The sequence below is a fragment of the Acomys russatus genome, chromosome X (assembly GCF_903995435.1).
Source record: "Acomys russatus chromosome X, mAcoRus1.1, whole genome shotgun sequence".
NCBI classification, from domain to species: Eukaryota; Metazoa; Chordata; class Mammalia; order Rodentia; family Muridae; genus Acomys; species Acomys russatus.
The window spans coordinates 47,440,164-47,465,771 of record NC_067169.1 but is presented as its reverse complement, the minus strand read 5'-3'; the positions used below and the strand labels follow the sequence as shown (position 1 = coordinate 47,465,771).

Below are 25,608 nucleotides of genomic sequence, written 5' to 3'. Positions count from 1 at the left end.
CTATCCTTTTTCCATTGAATAGATTTGGCTTCTTTATCAAAAATCAAGTGACCATATGTGTGTGGATTCATATCTGGGTCTTTGATTCAATTCCAGTGATCAACCAGCCTATTGCTGTGCCAGTACCATGCTGTTTTAATTACTGCTTCTTTATAGTACAGCTTGAGATCAGGTATGGAGATTCCTCTGGAGGATCTCTTACTGTACAAGATTGTTTTAGCTATTCTGAGTTTTTTGTTTTTCCATATGAAGTTCAGAATTGAACTTTCAACGTCTATAAAAAATTGTGTAGGCATTTTGATAGGGAATGCATTGAATCTGTAAATTGCTTTGGCTAAGATGGCCATTTTTACTATGTTAATTCTCCCAATCCACGAGCAAGGAAGATCATTCCATCTTCTCATGTCATCTTCAGTCTCTTTCTTCAGAGTTTTGAAAATTTTTCAAACAAGTCCTTCACTTGCTTGGTTAGAGTAACTCCTAAATATTTTATATTGCTTGTGGCTAACGTGAAAGGTGTGGTTTTCCTAATTTCTTCCTTTGCATGTTTGTCATTTGTATATAGGAAGGATACTGACTATTTTTAGTTAATTTTATATCCAGCCAATTTGCTGAAGGTGTTTATCAGCTGAAGAAGTTCTCTGGTGGAATTTTGGGTGTCACTTATGTACACTATCATATCATTTGCAAATAGGGATAATTTGACTTCCTCCTTTACCATTTGGATCCCCTTGATCTCCTATTGTTGTCTTATTGCTCTGGCTAGAACTTCGAGTACTGTATTGAAGAGATAGGGAGAGAGTGGGCAGCCTTGCCTTGTTCCCGATTTTAGTAGCTCACCGTTTAATTTGATTTTGGCTATTGGCTTGCTGTATATAGCCTTTATTATGTTGAGGTATGTACCTTGTATCCCTGATCTCTCCAAAACTTTAAACATGAATGGGTGTGGATTTTATCAAATGCTTTCTATGCATCTAAGGAAACGATCATGTGTTTTTTTATTTTCAGTTTGTTTATATGGTGGATTACATTGATGGATTTCTGTATATTAAACCATCCCTGCATGCCTGGAGTGAAGCTTACCTTGTCATGGTGAATGATATATTTGATGTATTCTTGTATTCATTTTGCAAGTATTTTATTGAGTATTATTGCATCAATGTTCGTAAGAGAAGTTGGTCTGAAATTCTCTTTCTTTGTTGGGTCTTTGTGAGGTTTAGGTATCAATGTGACTATGGCCTCATAGAATGAATATGGTTATGTTCCATCCATTTCTATCCTTTGGAGTAGCCTGAAGAGTATCAGTATTAGCACATCCTTGAAGCTCTTGTAGAATTCTGCACTGAAGCCATCTGGCCCTGGGCTTTTTTCGTTGGGAGACTATTAATGATTGCTTCTACTTCTGTAGGGGAAATGGGGCTATTTAGCTTGTTTATCTGTTCTTCACTCAATTTTGACAAGTGGAGTTGATCGAGAAAATCATCCATTTCTCTTGGATTTTCAAATTTTGTCGCATATATGCCTTTGATGTAGGATCTTATGATTCTTTGTATTTCTTCAGTGTCAGTTGTTATGTCTCCCTTTTCATTTCTGATTTTGTTGATTTGGATACTGTCTCTCTGCCTTTTAGTTAGTTTGGCTAATGGTTTGTTTATCTTGTTGATTTTCTCAAAGAGCCAGTTCTTGGTTTTGTTGATTCTTTGGACTGTTTTCTTTGTTTCTACTTTATTGACTTCAGCCCTGTGTTTGATTATTTCCAGACATCTACTCCTCTTGGGTATTTCTGCTTCTTTTTTTCTAGGGCTTCCATCTGTGTCATTAAGTTGCTTTTGTGGGATGTTTCCAATTTCTTTTTAAAGGCACTTAGTGGTATGAATTTTCCTCTTAGCACTGCTTTCAATGTATCCCACAAGTTTGGGTATGTTGTTCCTTCATTTTCATTGAATTTCAGGAAGTCCTTAATTTCTTTCTTTATATTTTTCCTGACCCACGTGTCCTTAAGTAGAGAGTTGTTTATTTTCCATTTACATGTAGACTTTTTGTTATTTCTGTCGTTGTTTTTGAAGTGCAGCCTAAGACCATGGTGATCTGATATGATACAAGGTATTATTTCAATCCTCTTGTATCTGTTGAGGCTTGCTTTGTGACCTACGATGTGATCAGTTTTGGAGAAGGTTCCATGGGGTGCAGAGAAGAAGGTATATTTTTTTTTGTTTGGGTGAAAGGTTCTGTAGATATCTTTTAGATCCATTTGATTCATAGTATTGGTTAATGATGTTATTTCTCAGCTTAGTTTCTGTTTCAATGACCTATCCTTCCGTGAGAATGGTGTGTTGAAGCCTCCCACTATTATTGTGTGGAGATCGATGTGTGGTTTAAGTTTTGTTAATAGATCTTCTACAAATGTGAGTGCCCTTGTATTGGGAGCATAGATGTTCAGAATTGTGATGTCATCTTGCTTGACTTTATCTTTGATGAGTATGAAGTGTCCTTCCTCGTCCCTTTTGATTAATTTTGGTTGAAAGTCTATTTTGTTAGATGTTAAAATGCCTATGCCTGCTTGCTTCTTGTGACCATTTACTTGGAATATTTTTTCCAGCCTTTTACCCTGAGGTAATGTCTATCTTTATGGGTGAGATGTGTTTCTTGAATGCAGAAGAATGTTGGATCTTTTTTATGCATCCATTTAGTTAGTCTGTGTCTTTTTATTGGAGAATTGAGGCCATTGATGTTGAGAGATATTAATGACCAGTGACTGTTAAGAGTCTTAATTTTGATGTTAGTTCCAGCAGAGCGTTTGTGTGGTTTTGTTTTTGCGATGGTGTAGTTATCTATATCCAGTGTAGTTTTGGTTGTAGCTTGTCTCTTTGGGGTGAAGTTTTCCTTCTAGTACCTTCTGTAAAGCTAGATTTGTGGATAGGTACTGTTTGAATTTGTTTTTGTCATGGAATATTTTGTTTTCTCTGTCAATGGTTATTTATAATTTTGCTGGGAAGGTAGTCTGGCCTGGCATCTGTTGGTCTCTTAGGGTTTGCAGGATCTCTGTCCAGGCCCTTCTGGCTTTTATGGTCTCTGCTGAGAAGTTGGGTGTAATTCTGATAGGTTTGCCATTAAATGTTACTTGGCCCTTTTCCCTTGCAGCTTTTAATATTTTTTCTTTGTTCAGTATATTTTGTGTTTTGATTATTATGTGATTGGAATTTTTCCTTTCCTGCCTATTCTATTTGGTGTTCTGTAGGCCTCTTGTATGTTTATAGGCATCTCTTTCTTTAGATTGAGGAAATTTTCTTCTACGATTTTGTTGAGAATATTTTCTGGGCCTTGGAGCCTGGCATCTTCTCTTTCCTCAATGCCTATTATCCTCAGATTTCTTCTTTTCATGGTGTCCTTGATTTCTTGGATGTTTTGTGCCAGGATTTTTCCAGATTCAGCGTTTTCTTTAATGGTTGCTTCAAGATCTATGATTGTAACTTCTAGACCTCAGATTAGTTCCTCTATCTCTTGAATTCTGTTAGAAAAGCTCCCCTCTGTGTTGCTCACCTTCCTCTCTGAGGTCTCACGTTCCCGTTTTTCTTCTGTCTGTGTGTTTATCATTGAGTCCAGTTTCATCTTCAGATCTTGAACTGTTTTATTTATTTATTTCACCTGGATGATGTATATTCCTGAGTTTCTTCCATTATCTCTTTATAGGCCTTCAGATATTGAAGAGTTTTATTGATTTCCGTCATCTGGTTGTTTGTATTTTCCTGAATTTTTTCCAGTGCCTCTTTATAGGCCTCTTGTAAGTCTTCCATCTGTTTAGCTGTGTCTTCCTCCATTTGATTACGAATTTTATTTGTTTCCTCCATTACCATCCTCATTACTAAGGATTTGAGGTCATTTTCTTGTATTTCCGTTGTGTTTGAATTGTCTGTGTTGTTTTCTTTGGGATTGCTGGGATCTGGAGACGACATATTGTTTTGGGGTTCTTTGCGCATGATTTTATTCTGTCCTTTAGTCATGTTGCCGTCTCTGGTTTTGGCAGGTAGCTTCCAGAATTGGGTGGAGGGAGTCTGAGGACAGATTCACCTGTTTTCTCATGATTTCCCTAGGCCGGAAGCTCTGATGCTTCACTGATCTGGATGGCAGAAGGCCAGCTCTGCAGTTTGGGTTTCTCACAGCCAGTGATCCCCAGCTCCATTGTAGTTGTTCTGGGTCTCAGAATGTGTGCTAGGTCAAGCCAAAGTGTCCACAGCCTTCTGGGTCCCTTTGTGGCACCGGAGCTCTCCAGGGTCTGGAACAGGTCAAGCAGAGGGCGTCTGATGGCACTCTACTCCCTGTCTCCCCGAGATTTCCTTAGTCCCAGAGCTCTGATGCTCCACTAGTCTGTGGTTCCTGGTAAAGTTTCGGGACCCAGACCACTTGCAGAGTCCATGTTAGTGTCACGGGGCCCAAACCACACACACACTAAGTCCAATTAGCATCTATGGACACAACCTGGGCGTTGGGTCCAGTTCGCTTCTCTGGACCCAAACGGGTCTTGGAGCCTAATCCACGCACTTAGTCCTGTTAGCACTGAGTCCAATTAGGGTCATGGGCCCAAACCGCACCCTGAGCTCTCCGAGTTCAGCCAGATTCTCAGGGCTGGGATCATTCGCCAAGCTCAGCGAGAGTCTCAAGGCCAGGACCGCATGCCAAGTTCAGCAAGGGATTCTGCGCCCAAACCACATGCCCAATTCAGCTAGGGACTCTGCACCCAAACTGCGTGCCCAATTCCAGCTAGGGACTCTGTGCCCACACTGCGCGCTGAGCCAGCCAGAGTCCCGGGGCCAGGACTGCACACCAAGTTCAGTTAGGGACTCTGCGCCCAAACTGCGCACCCAGTTCAGCCAGGGACTCTGCACCCAAACTGTGCGCCGAGTCCAGTTTGGGTCTCAGGGTGCGAGCTGCGCTCCGAGTTGAGATTGGGTCACAGGGCCCGAATCTTGCCGAGTCCCCTCTCCTGCAGCATTTCCCACCGGTCACCTCACCAATCGCCTCTGTTGGAGAGTTCCCAACTGCAAACCTCAGCTGCTGCCGCCGCTGCCGCTCTGGTCCAAGAACTTCTGTGCTCCTCCTGTGTGCATGGGTACGCAGGTTTTCGGTATTTTGGGCCTTTTGAACTGTGGAGTACTCCCGCCGTAGTGGGGTGGGAGCTTGGTGTTACTTGTTAAGAATTCTGTCCAATTCCCTGAATTGTTTACTGGGGCTTCTAAACAGGGTCCACATTGCTCGCCACCATCCTGGATCTCCCTACACTCACTTTTAAGTGTGATTTCTTTACGTTAAAACACAGCACTGAATTGAATGTTTTAATTCTTGAATTCCTATTAATGTACCAGTAGCTCAAATACAAATATTGTTGTCTAGCATACTCCTGTACAAATCAGAAGCAAAATTGCCAGGATATTAGAAAACAACATAAACATGAATACTAAGATAGATAGAAATTTTTATTTTAGCCAGGAAAGAAAACTAGAAAGGGGTATTAAATATGGAAGTTCTGTATTTAAGTACTCCAATGTACATGCCTAATAATGTGCTTACTGATTCTTCCTTAAGACTTTTTCATTTTAGTTTGGCCTACTAAATAAATTTCTTTAAAATACTCTTCAGTGTTTTATAAGGAATCATTCCATACCACACTATGCAATGTCTCTGATAGTAAGGCTTTTATTCAGGTAGTAATATTGTAAGGCAAATTTTAACTAGCTAAAGATTTGCACAGTAATACCTTTGAGAAAATATTGTAACCTATTATTTACTTTATAGGAGATATGTGTGGATAAGCTTTAGCAAATATTCATAAGTATTCAAATTAAAATTGAGTTTTTCTTAAAATCTTTCACTGATGTGAAAAAGAACCTTTAATTTCATGAATCTCTCTTTTATATTTAACTTAGTAAAATGATCTTTTCATATACAGCAACAGAGAAAGGAGAGAGATGGAGAAGATAGAAGCATTTTTCATCAACAATGAAAGGAAACCAAGCTTTTCATTGAAATTGAACATAAGCCAGTCTTTCTTGTTAATTTTAGGTGTCAGTCTGTTGTTGAATGTTAATCATTTCACATGTATATATCATGTGGCTGATAATGTACCTGTGATCTCTGTCTGGTTTTATATGGAAACAAGTCCAAACATTACCCCTAAGTAGTGAACAAAGTAGACTACTGAGGTTCCTTCTAAGCAAATATTTGTTATACTTTCCCATGGTGAAATTTTCATTATTTTATATCATATTTGGAACAAATTCTTAGAAAAATTTAAGTGCCTACAGTAAAAATTGAAAATGTCAGAATCTATCTGTTGAGTTAGATAAAAAGATGAGTCCAGAAAAAAATAACTAGTTCTTGGAAGCAGTCACCAGACTCATTCATCTGTTCCTCTAACTAGTATAGCTATTTTTTAAATCTTGAAAGTATAATTTACATTTCTCCCTTTCTTTTCTCCAATCTCTCTCATATATTCTTCTCCACTCTTCTTCAAGTCCATGGCCTCTTTTTTTAACTGATCATTATTGCATGTATATACTCATATGCATGTACATATATATTCCTTAATATAGCCTGTTAAGTCTGTATATTCCTGATCATGTTTAGGCAGTCATATTGGTGAGGCTTTATGGGTGTAGCCTCTGATGCTACTAGGAGACACAATATCACAATCTCACAGCAAGTTCCCTGATCCACTGGCTTTTCCAAGTCAGAATGTCAAATATCAACAGAAAAACTTACATAAATGCCAGAGATGATGCAGGGAAAAGGGAACCCTTATTCACTACTGGTAAAGCACCTTGTGAAGCCACTATTGAAATCAGTGTAGAAATTTCTTTAAAAGCTAAAAATAAATCTACCATAGAATCCAGCTATATTAATCGTTGGCATGTGCTCAAAGGTCTTGACATCATACTTAACAGATACTTTCTATAGCATGATCATTGCTGTTCTATTCATAATAGCTAAGGAATGGACACAAATTAAATTCTCTACAACTGACTAATGTAATGAAAACATCATACATATACACCATGAAACACTATTCAGCTGTAAAGAAAAATGAAACCTTAAGCTTTGCAGGTAAATGAATGAAATAGAAAATATCACATTGAGTGAGATAACCCAGACCCAGAAAGACAAACATCACATGTTCTCTCATATTGGAGGCTCCTAGCTCTAAATCTTTAGATGTGGGTACCTAGCCTGTAATATCTACAGAAATCAGGAAAGTAAAACATAGCCATTTCCAGGATGGGGATGGGATGGGGAGCAATACAGAAGGGGGGAATAACAATGTACAAATGATCTGATAAGGAGAATGGAAAGAATGAGAAAAGTTTATGGAAAGGGAAAAGTTTAATTCATAAGATAGAGGAAGGTGGCTAAAATATGTATAAAAATCCATGAAGAATAATATTATTAATTTTTACAACAAAAAATACCAGTATAATGCATGTAATCCCATGTATAGTTTTGATGAATTTTTCTCATCTAGACTGATGGCCATCTCTACTTGTACTTAACAACCCACTCAACAAGAAGGATATCATGCCATGTACTGGAATTCTAGCTAACTACTCGGGGGTTTTTGGAGGAGAATCTACACTAATATACTAAACCAGCATATTCCCTAACAACAATCTGTAAACATTTGCCCTTTATACCCACAGATAAGTGGAATCTTGCCCTTTCATCTAGGAAATTTTATTTATTTTTTAGACTTTATTTATTTATTTTACATTTACATATATACTTATATTATTACACATATATACAATAAACTACATACAGCAAGAAAGACCACAGAATAATTAGGAATTATGTAAATGTTACATTCATAGTGTTTTGGCTATTTGAATTTGACAGCCTTGGAGTAAACATCTTTCCTATCATGGTGAGTCCACAACTCTAATGTATATCAGTATCTATCATATCTCATCTCTATCAACATAAAAACTTCTATCTAGATCTAAAAACATGTCAACCCCTAAACAACTAAGCTTAATTTTAAAACTAAACTATCTGCTCTTCAACCCCTTCAGAGACTTAAGAAGGTATAAAATTAATTATCTTAGTGCAAGTTAGCAGCTTCCAAAATGAGAAAATGACAGAGACAGTTCGCTACCTGAACAGTCACCCAAAACTCTCTATAACATTGGAGCATTGTCTTCAGCCTTCTGGCCCATTATATCTGGCAGACATATTTGTGAAGCAGGAACTACTGAGGACTTGGCTTACCCTGTCTTGGCAGAGTTTGTCGACTCTGCTTGCATCTAAGGTTGCCCATTTTGGGGCAGAATTCTGTCTGTGTCATAAACGAGGACATTTTGCCCAGTGGCTTGTTTGCCACATTTGAAGCCATCTCCATAAGGAGGTTCTTTGATGCTCATCATCTTCTTTGAGGTAGGCTGGGTGTTGCTAGGAGTTAATCTGTCTTATTGTCAAAGGATCTTTAAAATAATAAAAAATAACATCTTTAAATGTCATATTCTGTGGGTCTCTGAGGGTTTTGAAGACCTTACCTATTTTGCTTTATATATGTATAGAATACTATCTATCTGTTAAACTTATCTGTATATTCTTATGATGAAAATAGATTAGTAACTGATATGACCATGAGTTGATCAATTAACAATTAACTTGTATTACTTAATTATCCTAAACAGCCTGCAATAGCACCTTCAAAGTATTGGAGGTAAACCTTGTATTATAATTGAGTTGTATAGGTACACAGTATTAGAGTAGCACTATATTTAATGTGTATGAATAATAATCTTGAATTTGAATTGTATACCAATGTATCAAAATCGACCTTATTTTGCATCAGTGCTCTTAACCACTGAGATGTCTCTCCAGCCCAGAGGCCATGAATTTGAAGATCAGGGAGAGATATATGGGAGGACTCATAGGGAGGAAAGAGAAGAGAGAACGTACTTAAATTATAATCTTAAAAGTAAAAGGCAAACAAAAACAAAAAACAAAGAATTAACTCTAGAATTTGGAATTGAAGAAAAAAAACTTATCACCCAAAGTTTCAGTGCTGTTGCATGTTTAGAGGCTTGTCAAAGGCATCTTAATGTTTAACCAGGTGGAAAGATGATAGTAAGCTACTTTATTCTCTCATAAATTGACTTTAATATATTCTATTCCATTCCTAATATATTTAGATTTTTAAATATATGTAGAATCACCACATTTTCTCAGTATATATATATGTGTGTTTTCATGAATTGCTGATATATAAAGACAGGTTATCATTGCTTGAGTTTCTCCTGAGTAAGATTTTTAAATATTAAAATCCCAAATTAACATGATATCCCATATGTAGAAAATCAAGATGTAAATTTCCATTAAGATTTTATGAAGCCAACTTTATTTTACTGATGTAGAACCAGAACCTAATTCTCTATGTCCAAAGCAACAAGGATTTCTTTAAAATATTTTCCTACTCTTAGTCTTCCTATTAAAACCTGACCATCATCTGTTTGCTTTGGCTACCAAGAATGTTTGTTGCCACCATTTGAAGCAGCCTTGGCATCTTCTTGACCACAGTTTCTGTATGTTGACGCTGAGGAAACATTCCCAGAAGATTTCATATCAATAATGTTGACCTTGTCTTAATCACAGCTGATTTCTTAGCCCCACATGACTAGTATCAATTGTGTCAGTAAACCAATGGTTTCACCTCCAAAGATTTCTAATCATGAGAATGTCCCTAATTGTGTCTTTGATTTCTTCTGAAACTTCATAGGCCAGACCTCCATTGCCTGAGCTACTCTCAGTATTATGTTTCAAGTAACAACAATAGATCATTAAACTCTAAATAGTAAATGTTGTTTCCAGCTCAGAGTTCCAAAATCCTTCACAGTCCTCCCCCAAACAATATGAGCATATCTGCTACAGCAATACTCCACTCCTGCTACCACAATCCTTATTAATTATTCATTGTTGAGTTTTCTAAAGATACAGGACTGATACAAACTATACAGAGATATATAATAATATTATATATACATATATATTAAAAAGGGATTTATTAGCTGGGCATGATGCCACACACTTGTGATCCCAGCATTCCAGAAGGCAGAGGCAGCCATGGATCTCTGTGAGTTCAAGGCCAGCCTGGTCTACAAAGCAAGTCCAGGACAGCCAGGGCTATACAGAGCAACCCTGTCTCAAAAAAACAAAAACAAAAAAAGCCAAGAAGGTGGGTTTATTAAACTGACTTACAAGATGCAATCTGGGTAGTCCAATAATGACTGTGTCACACTGGAGAAACTGAGAATCCAGTAAGTGCACAGTCTACGAGGCTAGCTGTCTCAGCAGTCCCAATCTGGTGCTAGAGACTTGGAGAATTTCTGGAGAACTGCTGATCATAAGTCTACATTGGAATTCCCACCCCACAAATGGTATTAATACTGGTGAAAGAATCGCTCAGCAATAGGATAGGTGAACTTGCCAGTGATAACTGAGGACAACCAGGCAAAAGCAAAGCTTCCTTCTTCATTGTCCTCTTATGAGGATTGCCATTAGGTGTGGCACAGAGTTAGGTGTGTTTTCTTGCTTCAAATAATCTGACCAAGAAAATCCCTCATGGGAGTGCCCAGAAGCTTGGGTTTTAGCTGATTCCAGATGTGGTCAAGTTGAGAAGCAAGATTAGCTGTCACAAGTCCATTCCTAGTTACCTTAACTATATATGGAATATATTCTTCTACAAGACAAACAGCATAGTACTTTCTAAGTATAGCTTTATTCCCCCCACTTAATACAATAGTGAAATGATAGTCATTACACAGAAAGGCAAGGAGTCAGAAAGAAGACTGTGAATAGATTCTGGTACTCTGTTAATATATATTTCAAAATGAGTAGAAGAGTAAGAAATTCTCAACATATACATATAGTTATTATAAGCCACATCATTATAAGCCAGTCTAACAAACCATTTGAATGTATATATTAATTCTATTGATTCTGTTTCTTTAGGGAATGCTAATACACTCCCCATTCACAGTCAAAGTGCCCTCAGTTCTCCCCATTTCCCCTTCATGGGACCTGTGTCCTGCTATTCCCATCACTAGAACTTCTCCTCCTCTTCATCCTACTCACCCCTCATCCTCCTCCTTGGTCCCTTTTAGCTTTCTTTGTATTTGTGGTAACTCCAGTCTATACACTCACATCTCAATACTCAGAGATCAGAACTACAAATAAGAAAGAGCATATAGTGTTTATCTTTCTGCATCTGGGTTACCTCATTCAGTATAATAATTTCTAGTTCCATCCATTCACTGATGGAACTGTGTTTATGGCTAATTGTTGTGGGCTCCTTTGAACGTTGAGTGTACTTACATTCCAAAGTATGTAACCAAACTAAACTTCAAAGCCTAGGAAAGCTCATAACCAAGTTGATATTCTCCAACACCATAATTGTAGTGCTGCTAACATATCCCAAGTTTTGTATTCATGCTTCTAACTGTATCATTTCTATTCTCTTTGAACAAAGATATGTTCCGACATTGTGCACTTCAAGCAGTGCCTCTGATGAGAGGGAGCATATCTGTAAGCAAGTACATTCAACTCTATTAAGAAAAGAGAATATTTTTTATTCTTAAAACACAAAATTCAATGACAATTTATATATAAAAACTAATTCAGTATTAGAAATGTAATATGATAGCATGTGTCTCTTGTAGTATTTAATAGAAATGTAAATGTGATAGTCTGGTATAAAAACTACTAACCTATAGATTTATTTGTTCTTATATACTTGTATGAAGTCTTTTTCTCCTCCAGTGACTGGAGGAACAATAAGGAATTTATGATTTTATATTCTCAAGTCTATAAAAAAATTAAGGTAGGTTGTACAAGCAATTTAAATATAATGTCTGCCATCTTATTGATCACTAAAGCTCAAAAGTATCAAGTTAATCTAAGCATTCAAGACTTTAAGTGTATGAGATGGGCATGCAACGTCGTGGTAGAATGGTTTCCTAGCATGTGCAGTGCTCTGTGTTATTATCAGCACCACTAAAAACTCAAAGCTCTGAAGTTTGGGTGAACTAATTAACTAATAAAGGCAGTAATTTTAAACTAAAAGGCAATAATATTCCATTAGGATAATAAGGGTATAATTTTGTGAAGAACATAATGGATACTATTAACTCAGACAATTCAACATTTTTAAAGATACTTTATTTTCAAATTTTGAGAAACAGTAATATCTGTCTTCATTCAAGTAATCTATTATATTTCAGGGACTATTCAGACTTATGTATTGAAGTTACAAACCTAAGAAAGAAGTACTCTGAGCAACAGCAGCTGTTGACCCAGGTATAAGTTGTTCTTTAACGGAGTCATTGCTTTTCTTTTCTGGGAATTATTGTTATTTGATGTCATTTTGTGCTTAAATATAAAATAGATCCAATATGAAGTCTTGTGAAAAACAAATGATAATTATACAAAGTTATACCTGTATTTTCTACAATCTCATGCAACTTTCCTGTCTTATTATTGATTTACCAAACATAGAGAATGGTGTCATCGCTAAAATGGTCTCTGTTGTTTGCAGGTACTCCATTTTATCTTTGAGTCTATGACTGGAAACCATACAGCACTAAAAAAGAGGAAAAGGTGAGTTTTCTGACTCTTATGTATTCTACAGCAATGCCTTTATTCTCTCATCTAAATCTGTTACTGAGTTCCTCCTATTTTTTTAGTTCTGAACAAGTCACAATGTATGTATTAAGTATGTACCATTGGGGGGGGGGGAAGTACCTACTAAGAAAAGAAAAACACATCATTATCCATCAATAAACCCTCTATGAAAATAACATACCTGTTGACTACAAAGTACTCAGTCCTTTCTCCTTAAGAATCAATTGTTTTAAGAAGTGAATGGACACTTACAGCAATATACAAACTAATATATTAGTTATGGTGAATATGAGAAATCAAAGCAAGAAGGAAATCACACTGAGACTAGTGGTTACCATTAGGTTGCAATGAAGGAAGTAAAAGAGTGGAACATATATAAAAGGGGGATGAGAGAGGCAAAAAGAAGAAGAAAGAGGAGGGAAGGATATGGGAGTTTTTGTTAAATATAAAGTGAAAAAGACAAGTATAAATACGCACTCAAATAATGAATAACAGCCTCATTTCCAAGGAAGTTGAGGCCCTGAGACCATGTAAACCAAGCCAGCATCTGTTCTTTTAGAGAGATAAAAGAAGGAGACAAGTGTACAGAGAAATCAGTAAGGGTGGGGGAATACAGAATGTGAACATTGGGGAACCAGGCTCACCTGCTATATTGCCCTAAATATTGTTTAAATGCAGAAGAATGGGGGCGGAGAGAAGATCTGCAGCAAGGCTGGAAGTCCCAACTTGCACTATTACCTTGCTGGATGGTTGAGATTGACGCTGAAGTCTCTAATTGAAGATTTCTAATTGAATTTTATAATACTATTATGCTGTATGGTGATAGCTTTCTAGTTACATAATTCCTCATTTTTAGTTTGCTTTCCATTTTCTGATCATATTTACTTAATAATTTCAGTATATAGAATTGTATATTCATAAGTTACTTGAAGGAATTTAGTCCTTACTAAAATCCATTAATAAACATATCCAGACACCATAATTACTGTGAATATTTACTTTGAATGTAGTAAAATGTCCCAGGCTTTATCTGTCTTTTGTTTGGCCTAGCTCAAGAATAAGACATAATTCAAAGAGATTTTAATTTTTGCTTTAGTTTTAGATTACAAGGTGCATTAAAAAATTTAAACCTTCTGAAAGGTGACTAGTATACAGAGATACAATTCCAAATGATCTCCCACTCTTTTAAGTGACTTTTAAGTTAAATGTGCAGTGTACTTTACTTTTGATACTAAGACCTGAGACCTAAAGCACTAATTTCTGATGTGAATATGTCAAAGGGTGAATAAAACTTGGGTTTTATACAACAGAGTTGGCCGATCATTACAACATTAATATATTTATGACATTAAATTTCGGGGTCTCATTACAGGTCATTACCATTCATAACTGGAGCTTCAGATTCTGAACGGGATCATCAGGATTTCCATATTCCAGAGGAAATGCAGAAGGAAGCTGTAAGATTTTAAAGCAAAATGGTGGTGGTGAATGGGTTAACAACTAACGTGATGTTAATGAAATATCTAGTTCTAGTTCCTGTTATTTTTACAGAATCGTTAAAGACTTTCAATGGGAATTGTATGAATTATGATCCAAGAAATACTAGATACATATTTCTCTAACCTTTTTATTTAGATGGAGATATTAAAAGATGGTTATGAATTTGTTGAAGACAAATATAAAAATCTCCTTGATAGAGTCTCACCAATTTGGAGAAATTCCAAAAAGCTAATTTCATCTGTAGACCAGCCAAGTGGAGATGATGGGTAAGCAGGTTTGTGGGCAATATATTGGTAATGAAACATAATACTGATGATACATTAGCAATATATTATTCATCTGTGTATATTTTTATACAGTAGTAATTTAGTCCATTAAAATGCTTATGTTTATGTTCATAAACAACAAAAAATACTTACAAAGCAGTTTGACCTGGATTTTATTGCTACACAGCACAATCACAACATTATATATGTATATATACATGCATGTATGTTGATGATTACATGTTGAATGTATGAAATTCTTATAGAAAACTGTTACACGTATTTTAAAAAGGAAAATAAGTTAAAGGGCTTAAGCCAATGCTCATTCATAAAGTAATTGCCTAGCACACAGAATTACCTAGGTTGAATGACTTCACTCTATAAAAAATAAATTAGTACACATTACAAATGTAATAAATATAGCAAGTAGATATTTGGGGGGGAAAGTTCAACAAACTTGAGATTTTCAGGGATTAGGGAACTGGTTCCATGGGTAAAGTGCTTGTTTATGGAAACCTGAGGACCTTAGTGTGGTTCTCCAGCACCACGTGAAAGTTGGGCATAGTGACAGGATTCCATAACCCTGGCACTGAAGGAAAGAAACTGCCAGATATTGCATGCTCACAGACCAGCCAACATAGTATAAATAGCAAGCTCCACATTGACTAGAGAGACTCTGTCCTGAAAAACAAGGGAGAGATAAAGACACTTGATATTGACCTCTGCCCTCCACATTCAAATGCATAGGCAAGCATACACACATACATACACCACATACCTACTGAATTGTTTTTAGAGTTTGTATACATGCTAAAAATTAAAATATAGTTACATCAATTCTCCCTTCCCCTTTAACCACTCCCATGTTACCATTCTCACTCTCAAATTTGTGGTTTCTCTTTCTTTATCAGTTTTATATTTATATATGCATTAATATGCATTAATCATGCAACCCGCTGAGTCCTTTTAGTGGGTGTTTTGTACGTATATGGTTTCAGGTCTGACAAATCAGTACTGGATAATCAATACGGGGTTCATTCCTGTGGAAGACTAATTTCCCTCTCTCAAAAGCCGTTAGGTGTCTGTAGTAATTGTCTAGGGTGGGGCCCTTCTTATTAGCAAGTCTGTTGGAGATGACTTTGTTCAGGTCTTGTTTAGGCAGCCATATTATTGAGGTGCGTGAGTATAGCTTCCTTGTCATTTTTAGAAGACAATCTCACAGAATATTTCCTGGTCCTCTGGCTTTTACTATCTTTTGGCCCCTTCTTTTGCAATGTTCCCTGAACATTAGGTGCAGAAGTTGTATTGTAAATGCACTCACTGGGGCTAGACACCCACAATCAGTTGTTTTCTGCATTTTTTGAAGAGTCATGGGTTCTTTGCAACAGTTTCCTTCTCTTGCAAAGAGAATCTTCTTTGATGAGAGGTGAGAGTTACACATATTGTAGTTTTAGGTATTTAGTATATAGTTAGGAATTATCCTGGCTCAGCAAACTCATGTTTGTAGGTTCTCCTTTAGGGTTTTGTTAGTCCATGGTAGTTGGATAAGTTTCCAATACTAAGCATAATTTTTTTTTTCCTGTTGAGCAGGACTTAAGTCTGATCAGACCACCAAAATGTTAACGTCACTATTTCACTTTCACTTTGGGTGCAGGGCTTGAAGCATTTTTTTTAATTACACATATACTTTTCTATCAGTTTTTTGTAAAGGCAACATTTTTGTTTGTTTTTTCTTTTTTTATTTTATTTTATTAATTTATTCATATTACATCTCAAAGGTTATCCTCTCCCTTATATCCTCCCATTCTTCCCTCCCTCCCTCCCATTTTCCCCTTACTCCCCTCCCCTATGACTGTGACTGAGGGGGTTCTCCTCCCCCTGTATATGCTCATAGGGTATCAAGTCTCTTCTTGGTAGCCTTCTGTCCTTCCTCTGAGTGCCACCAGGTCTCCCCCTCCAGGGGACATGGTCAAATATGAGGCACCAGAGTTTTTGTTTGTTTTTTCAAGACAGAGATTCTCTGTGTAGCCTTGGCTGTCCTGAACTCACTGTGTAGAACAGTCTCGCCTTGAACTCACAGACATCTGCCTGACTCTGCTTCCCTGAGTGCTGGGATTGCAAGTGTGTGCCACCATGCCTAGCTATAAATAGAACATCTTAACCAATATTTAATAACTTTATTTGTGTATGCTATTCTAAAATATGTTTTATTACTGGGAGACATCTAGATATTAAGGTTTATTTGAACATTTAAAGCATTAAATGCTTAAACATTTGTTTAGACTTTTTGTCTCTTTGGGTTTTTCCCATTTTTATTTTTCATTGATTTTTTTATTTATTATAATTTATTCACATTACATCCTGATTGTTAGCCCCTTGCTCTTATCTTCCTGTTCCCACCCTCCCTCCCCCTTCTGCTCCATTCTCCTCCCCCAGGCCTCTGACAGAGGGGGACATAGTCCCCCATCTTCTGGTCACAGTCCATCAGGTCTCATCAGGATAGCCTACATCCCCTTCCTCTGTGTGCCCACAAAGTCGCACTGCCAAGGGGCAGTGATCAAATCATGGGTACCAGAGTGCATGTAAGAGGTTCAGCAGCAATAACCCCTCCCCTGCACACACACGGAGAAGAATTGGCTGTCCATCAGCTACATCTGAACATGGGGTCTAGTTTCTCTGCTTGCATTGTCTGTTAGGTGTATCAGTTTGTGCAGGCCCCCCTGTCTCCAGATCCACAAGCCTTGATAGTCTCCCTGTGGAGCTCGTGACCCCTCCAGTTCCTTCCATCCCCTCACTCTTCCATACAACTCTCAGAACTCTGCCCAGAATCCAGGACATCAAATTTGAATTAATATCCACTTATAAGTGAGTATATACCATGCATGTTTTTCTGGGTCTGAATTACCAAATTCAGGATGTTCTTTTCTAGTTCTATGCATTTGCCTGCAAATTTCAAGATTTCCTTGTTTTTAATAGCTGAGTAAGAATCCAGTGTGTAAATGTACCACAGTTTCTTTATCCATTATTGTGTTGAGGGACATCAAGGTTGTTTCCATGTTCTGGCTATTACAAATAAAGATACTATGAACCATAGTCAAGCAAATTTCCTTGTTGTATAGTGGAGCATCTTTTGGGTATATGCCCAGGAGTGGTACAGCAAGGTCTTAAGATAGAGCTATTCCCAATTTTCTGAGAAAGGGACAGATTGATTTCCAAAATGGTTGTACAACTTTGCACTCCCGCCAGCAATGAAGGAGTCTCCCTCTTCCTCCATGCCCTTCTCACTTGAGTTTTTGATCTTAGCCATTCTGATAGATGTAAGATGGAATCTAAGAGTCATTTTTATTTGCATTTTCCTGAGGACTAAGGACATTGAGCATTTCTTTAAGTGTTTCTCAGACATTTGATATTCCTCTGATGAGAATTTTCTGTTTAGCTTTGTACCTCATTTTTAAATTGGATTATTTGGTTGGTGGTGTTTAATTTCTTGAGTTCTTTATATATTTTGGATATTAGCCCTTTGTCAGGTATAGGATTGGTGAAGATCTTTTCCCAGTCTGTAGGCTGTCTTTTTGTTCTGCTGACAGTGTCCTTTGCCTTACAGAAGCTTTTCTGCTTCATGAGGTCCCATTTATTAGCTGTTGATCTTAGAGCCTGAGTTATTGACATTCTATTCAGGAAGTTGTCTCCTGTGACAATGAGTTCAAAGGCTCTTCACTACTTTTTCATCTAACAGATTTAGTGTCTCTGGTTTAATCCTTATCAAAATACCTACACAATTATTTATAGACCTTGAAAGATCAATTCTCCACATATGGAAAAAAACTATAATAGCTGAAAGAATCCTGTAAAATAAAAGATCTTCCAGCAGAATCTCTATCCCTGATCCCAAGATGTACTGTAGAGCAACAATAATAAAAACAGCATGGTACTGCAATAGAAAAAGGCTGGTTGATCAATGGAATTTAATAGAAGACCCAGAAACTCACCCACACAACTATGGACACTTGATTTTTGACAAAGAAGCCAAAACCATACAATGGAAAAAACACAGCATCTACAACAAATGGTGCTGGTCTAACTGGAAGGCTACATGTAGAAAAATGCAAATAGATTCATATTTATCATCCTGTACAAAAACTCAAGTCCAAGTGGATTAAAGACCTTGTCTGTTTTTAAGGCAGATTCTCACCATGTAGCCTTGTCTGTCCTGGAATTCACTATGTATACCAGGCTGGCCTAGAACTCATAAAAATCTGCCTACCTTTTCCTCCCAAGTGCTGGGATTAAAGGATTGTTCCACCACACCTGGCCTTGGGTGGAAGGAAAAGCCTTCTAGTGACCATCAGGAATGCAGGTGTTTATAAAATAGCTTAAAGCAATATCAAAAGAAAGCATAAGGGATAGAATATTACGATAGGGGTGAATTGATTGAGGCAACAGTCATTATAGCAATGAGCATAGGTATACTACATCTAGGAATACAAAAGAGATTTGTTGCTAAGTCACTTGTGTTTAAGAAATGTGTTTAACAGAATTCTGCCTTAAAATGAGCAGTTTAGATGCAGGCAAAGTCGACAGCCAAACTCTGCCAAGACAGGGTAAGCAAGTTCTCCATAGTTCCTGCCTTGTGAATAAGTCTGGCAGAGGAATTGGGCCAGAAAGCTGAAGACGAGACGCCAATGTTATAGATATACAGTGTTGAGTGACTGACTGTTCAGGCAGTAAACTGTCTAAGTCAATTTGTACATTTTGGAAGCGGCTAACCCGCATTGCTAACCCGCACTCAGGAATTTAAGTTAAGTTTTATTCCTTCTCAAGTCTCTGAGGGGCATTGAAGGCCAGATAATATAGTTTTACAATCAAGTTTAGTTGGTTAGGAGATAAGATCTTTTTAGATCAAGATAAAGAAATTAAGTTATTAGAGTTGAAATAGGATAGATGTTGAACTTAATTCAGAAATTTAGACTCAACAAGACAGGAATGACATTTACTTCACGCTTGACAAATACAAATAGCCAAACCACTATGAATATAACATTTATAGAACTCATAATTGTCACATGGTTCTCCCTGCTGTATATAGTTTGTTTTATACACGTGTGATAAAACAAATGTATTTTTAGGAAGAAATGTGTTTAAAGAGTCATATTTTTAAGAAAAAACTACAATAATAGTTCTTGAGTTAAAATTTTGCACAAAGGATGGATAGATAGATAGATAGATAGATAGATAGATAGATAGATAGATAGATGAGCCATAGAAATATGTATCTTAAAGCCAACAGTATGAAAGCCATCTGGGTAGTAAGTGTTATGTCTGCCAATTGAACAGGGGTAAATATTCCTAACAGTAGGCACATCTCAAAATAAGAGTACACTAAAAACCATTGCTAAAGAAAGATTTATGGCCTCTAGAGGCCTAAATTAGAAATCTATCAAACAACTATAATTGTACAAATTAACCTGAAAGTTGACTTGATAATTTGCCTTCTTAAATTCAATGTGTAGATGTTCAAATATCTGAGAGATTTCTAATTTTCAACTCAGAAAAAAATTACAGAAATGTGGTTACTAATCAGATTTAATAAGTCTATATAAGTTTTTTTCATTATGTGCTGCATGGGTGTTTGTCTGCATGTATGTCTGGGCAACAGTTGTGTGCCTTGTGCCCATGAATACCAGAAGAGGGCCTTGGATCACTTACACATGAAATTATCAATAGTTATAAACCAACTTATTGGTGCTGAGAATTGAACACAAATCTTCTGAAAGGCAGTGCTGTTGATTGGTCATCCATCTCTCCACCTCCTCATTGTTCTACTAGAAAGAAATCATTAAAACTTTGATGAAATTAACCTCTGCTATAGTTATACACTAATCAGTGGAAATTTTAGCTTGTGGTGTGGCTTTTGTATCTTTTCTTTGATATAAGCTTATATCATTTGTTATATAATGTAACAATCAAAGAACTACATTTTACCTTTACATTTCCTCCTTTAAATGACAATAAAATAATCCCCATAATTATTTCTCAATTAAAATTGATGTGACAGAGTTTAGTGTCAGAATTTATTCATAAATAATATTCTGGGGGCTGGAGAGATGGCTCAGTGGCTAAGAGCACTGTCTGCCCTTCCAAAGGACCTGAGTTCGATTCCCAGCAATCACAACTGTCTGTAACTCCAGTTCAAAGGGATCTGACACTCTCATACCAGTGTACATAAAATTAAATGAATTTATTTAAAATAATAATAATAATATTCTGTTGTATATATGTATATACATTTTACTCACCTAGACATTGGTTAATTGAAACATAGTCTATATAAGTTATATGTGTGAATACAAGTTATATTATAAAATATCTATATTTAGGATTTTTCAGTTCCTTATAGTGCAGTTACTGAGTTGTTCATTTGCCCTCATAATTCATCATGAGAGTATTTTGATTACCCCGATATTATTTTTTATTCCCATATATAAAACTTATTTTGTGTCTCTAAGTTTTAAATTTGACTATCTTGGACACTTAATATCAATAGAATCATACAAGTGGTCTTTCGTGTTTGGTTTACTTCTCTTAGCATGTTTCTAAGGTTCATTTATGCTTCATGAATGACTAATAATATTATTAATTGGTAAATAATCATATCGTCTGTCAGTACCTTTGAGCATTGTATCATATATTATATAAATGAAAGTAAAGGAAAGCATAGTGGCACAAAAAAAAAATTTTACCTGAGCATTGCAAATCTGCTTATACAATATAAATGAATATATAATAGCCCATGTGATTTGAATTCTTGCAACATTTCGGGTTAATATTTTTCTGCACTATTTTTCAGAAAACATCCTAATGCATCACTTCAGAATATACCTATGAATGATCATTCACTGACCTTTCCGTTAGAATTGACCATGCCATCTTTACAAGACCAAATAATTGAGGAAGCCTCTGAGCAGGAACCTAAGAATATTTCTTCAGAATTAGTTCTTTCTTCTCAGGATTCAATTTTGATCAACAATGAATCAGACATTCTGTGTAACAGTGTAATCAACAGGTATTCAGTGTCCTCCATCTTTAATCTAGGCACTCAATTACATGGTTTTGAAAAATGTTTAATAGTGTGCTGAGGGAAGCTTGATGTGATTAAAGAAGCATTTCCCTTAGATACCTCAATTCCTGACACTGTCATTGATTGTCATGTATTACAGATATACTCTGATAATATATTTAGTGTTTCTTCTCTGGTATGAAAATGAGAACACAACATTGTTAGTGTAAAATACTCCATTCTATACCCATTATTAGCTCTGAAATAAGAGTAACATTTCCTTCTTAGAGCAGAACTATAAGAAAAAAGAAGCAATGCCTTCTTCCTGAAACTTGAAAGTTGTGTATGCTTCTTCAAAAATATTACCAAATTGGCGCCACAAAGGCTCCATTGTCAGCACATCTCTGTCAGCAGTTCTTGCAATTGTCTGTTTGAATGTTTTCTCATCTTATATTTGTATTATTCCTCATTACTAGCTCTCATTTATCGCCCAATTTCAACGGGTAAAGTTCACAATGGCTTGCTATATAAATATCCTCCTGACAAACACACCCAAAAGACCTTCTTCAGTTTGACCCCAAACTTCACTGTAGACTCATAGATATGCACATAAAGTAACAACTCTTGATAATAATCTGTTCATCCTTTTTCTGAGTTCATTGGGTTGAAAGCTCTGAAATTTGACTGAGAAATGGACTACTCTGAGTTATAACTGGTGAATCACATATTGCATTCTTACAGCAGTAGGCTTTATAGTTTGGAAGTGAGATATCTGTAACTGAAAATTGCAGTATTGGCTTGTGGTTTCTTAGTTGAGAAGCCAGCATAATCTTTTCAACTTACTGTCTGTTGGATTTTCTCAAAGATTCTTTCTTAGAAGTAAAAATACTATGTTTTGACCTTCACTCCCTATCTGTTTTTCACTGAAGTGATAAAACGAATACACAGCATACTGAAGAGAATTTCGTAGAGCTAAATTCATTACTATCAGTGAAGACAGTGAATTATGACTTTGATCACCTTAGTGAGGTAAGCTTATCAACTCAAATGTGTGACTTTCCTGCATTTATATTCATTGCTAAAAAAATAGAATGATATATGAGAATTACCACTGGTTTATGTCAAGCCTGGGACTCAAGAAACCTGTGCTTTTACTTGGCTTTTCCAATTTAGTATATTTCATGTTTGCCTAGTTTTCTGAAATCATTTTGTCTCTCTTCCTCATAGCAACATCAAAATATGTCTGTACAATTGTCATAACTTAAAATAGTAAATACTAATGTATTCTATGATATAAAACCATGATGTTTTGTTTATAGTGGTTTTATGTATCCAAAGTTCCTATTCTTCTCACAGTCTCTTTCAGTGCTGTACAAAATCCCTTTTCTGTGATTGCTAGATGCTTAGATATTTATTTATAATATATCATTCCATTTAGAGGATCTTCCTCGTAATTTCTTTTCAGCTAGTCTGTTGGGAACTTCCTGTTTTTATGAAAAACAAATCTGAGACTTTACTTAATATGGATATCATGGCAGAAACCAATGTAAAATCCATGTTTTTTCTCTTTATTCCTTTTTATACATCATCTAGTCATACATTTACTGATGAATATTGCCATAGTAGATTATTAGCAGAAAATCTTTTCAGTTAAGTGAATAGTATAAGATGGTTTAAGGTACACTATATTCTCTCATTGACCTATTCACATTTTTTTCTTAAGGGCCCTAATACTGATTAATTACAAAACCTGTCCAGCTTAATGTGTTTTCAATACGGTAATACTTTGGGGTACTTACAAGATACATTAGAAACTCATTTAATTAAGTACAGATTCTTTGTTCACACATTTACAAAATAAGTATTGATAATAAATTATTGGCAAGCTTTGTACAATGTCACAAGTACTTATAGTACATACACATATAGTCCCAGCTAACTGGGATGATGATGCAGGAGAATCTCTTGTGTTCAGCTGTTCAAGGCCAACCTAAACAATACAGTGAGAACTTATTTCAAAAAAAATGATATATGCTTCTAAATGAACTGCTGTTTTTCTAGGAAATTGCTTTGTTTAAGAGACTTGATACCCTATGAGCATATACAGGGGGAGAAAGTCCCCCTCAGTCACAGTCATAGGGGAGGGGAGTAAGGGGAAAATGGGAGAAAGGGAGGATACAGGGGATGGGATAACCACTGAGATATAATAAGAATAAATTAATAAAATAAAATTAAAAATATAAAATAAATTAAATCAAGAAGAATCTTATCATGTTCTAACCTATATGATCATAATTGAGGTTATATGTTCAATTTAATGGGCTTTTATACTATATATATCCTGAAATAACACACTTTTCTTGAGAACTTCCCTCAAGTGTCTAAGGAAAGTATGAAGAAGAAGGTAATATATTTATTAATATTCTTTTCCTCAGCTTCCCTAGTAGCAGCCTTCCATATGGTACTTTCACACGCATTTAATTTTAGTTGCATCTCCCTGTCACTCCCCCCTCAACCCTTCTCGCTCTCTATCCCTATTTGCCACTAGTATTCTCCTTCTACTTTGTTCTATTGTCTTCCCCATCCTGATCCCTTAAAGCTATTCGATTTATTTCCCATTTAATGGACCCTTTTCAAGTTTCTTGACCTTTAGCAATATTTACTTCTATTATGATACATATATTTAACACTTAGAGGCTCGAATCCACCTATGAGATCATGTGGTATTTGGTTTTCTGAGCTTGGTTACTTTGTTTAACAGAATGTTTTCCAGCTACAAATATTGTCTTATAAATTAAATTATTCTTTATGACCAAGGTAATTCATTGAGAGACATGTGAGCTATGTTGGGGGCAGGATGAGAACAGGACTGTGTTAGTAAGATTGATATAGCACATTGCCCATCTTTTACCCATTTTTTAAAAAAAATTACTACAGAATACCAACCTTTCTCTTATGCCACAAATTTATGATTTTGCGTGAAAATATTTCATAAGGGGAAAATCTACATTTTAGTTTCTGATATGGTCAAATATCTGAATACTAAATGTACTACTGTATTAATATTGAATAGTTAACCCAATTTTATCAAATAAAGCCTGAACATCCACTGTAATATATTGGGTTATGATATGGCCATAGTTATCACTGGAAAATAAAATAGAAATACAAAAAATGGGGCTCGTAGTTTTTGAAAATTGTGTTTATTAAAATCTCCCTCAACCAGATGTGGTAGCACACACCTTTAATCCCAGCACTCAGGAGACAGAGGCAGAAGAATCTATGAATTTGAGGTCAGCATAGTGAACTTCAAGATAGGCAGGACTAACTACATAGAGAAACCCTGTCTCAAAACAAACAAAAAATCCTCCTTGCTGAGTGAGGGTATACACATGGAAGGAGTTAAAGGGATGGAACTTGGGAGGGGCTGGAGGGAGGTAAGTGATGTAATCATATTTTAAATAAAATAATAGAATCAAAAGAAAATCCTTACTTGCCTACAAACAGTAAGGAAATACAATTCCTCCTGTCTTAAAAGTATACTTGCAGGTCTTTCTCTTAGTTTAGTAAGATCTTATTATTGTTGCTGTGTTAAGACAAAAATTTTTTAAACTTTTTAAAAAATTAAAAAGAGAAAAATAAAGCCCTATTCTCTCAGTATGATTTTTTCAACTAGGGAAGCCGTATAGATGGAAACATTATTTTTCATCACTGATCAATAATGTGGCTAGACAAGAGGTGAAGTTATTCTTGTTATCCTATTTAGACAGAAATGACTTGAAAGAAGTATTGTTTCCTTTTTGCCAGACATAGTAAGCATATTTGGTGACTCTCATTATTGAGGTTCAAACATGCATGTTTAAATATAGTAGTACTGTGTTTGCTTCTGTTTTGTCCAATAAATATTAGTTCAAGTTAAATAAAAAGTAAACCGACGTGGTATCATTGGCTGTAGATGTACTATGAATTGATTTTTTTTCTTCTGCCTAAACAGCAGTTAGGGAAAAAAAACTATACTTTTAGAAAAGAAGATAAATGGAAATGTTCTTTTCTTAACTTTGTTAATCTTCCAAGAAATGTGCTTCTTTGGGTGCAGAGAATTGAAACTAAGGCCCC

General features: G+C 36.0%; 1 protein-coding gene across 1 annotated transcript in view; it reads left to right on the top strand.

The window, feature by feature from the left end:
• Positions 1-25,608, top strand: part of LOC127184601 (heat shock factor protein 3-like) — a 54,084-nt gene that overhangs the window by 27,269 nt on the left and 1,207 nt on the right. Inside the window, exons 6-11 of the mRNA XM_051140947.1 lie at positions 12,270-12,345; positions 12,584-12,645; positions 14,042-14,126; positions 14,305-14,435; positions 21,283-21,498; positions 22,422-22,521. Coding sequence (XP_050996904.1) covers positions 12,270-12,345; positions 12,584-12,645; positions 14,042-14,126; positions 14,305-14,435; positions 21,283-21,498; positions 22,422-22,521 — 670 coding nt within the window. The remainder of the gene's footprint in view (positions 1-12,269; positions 12,346-12,583; positions 12,646-14,041; positions 14,127-14,304; positions 14,436-21,282; positions 21,499-22,421; positions 22,522-25,608) is intronic.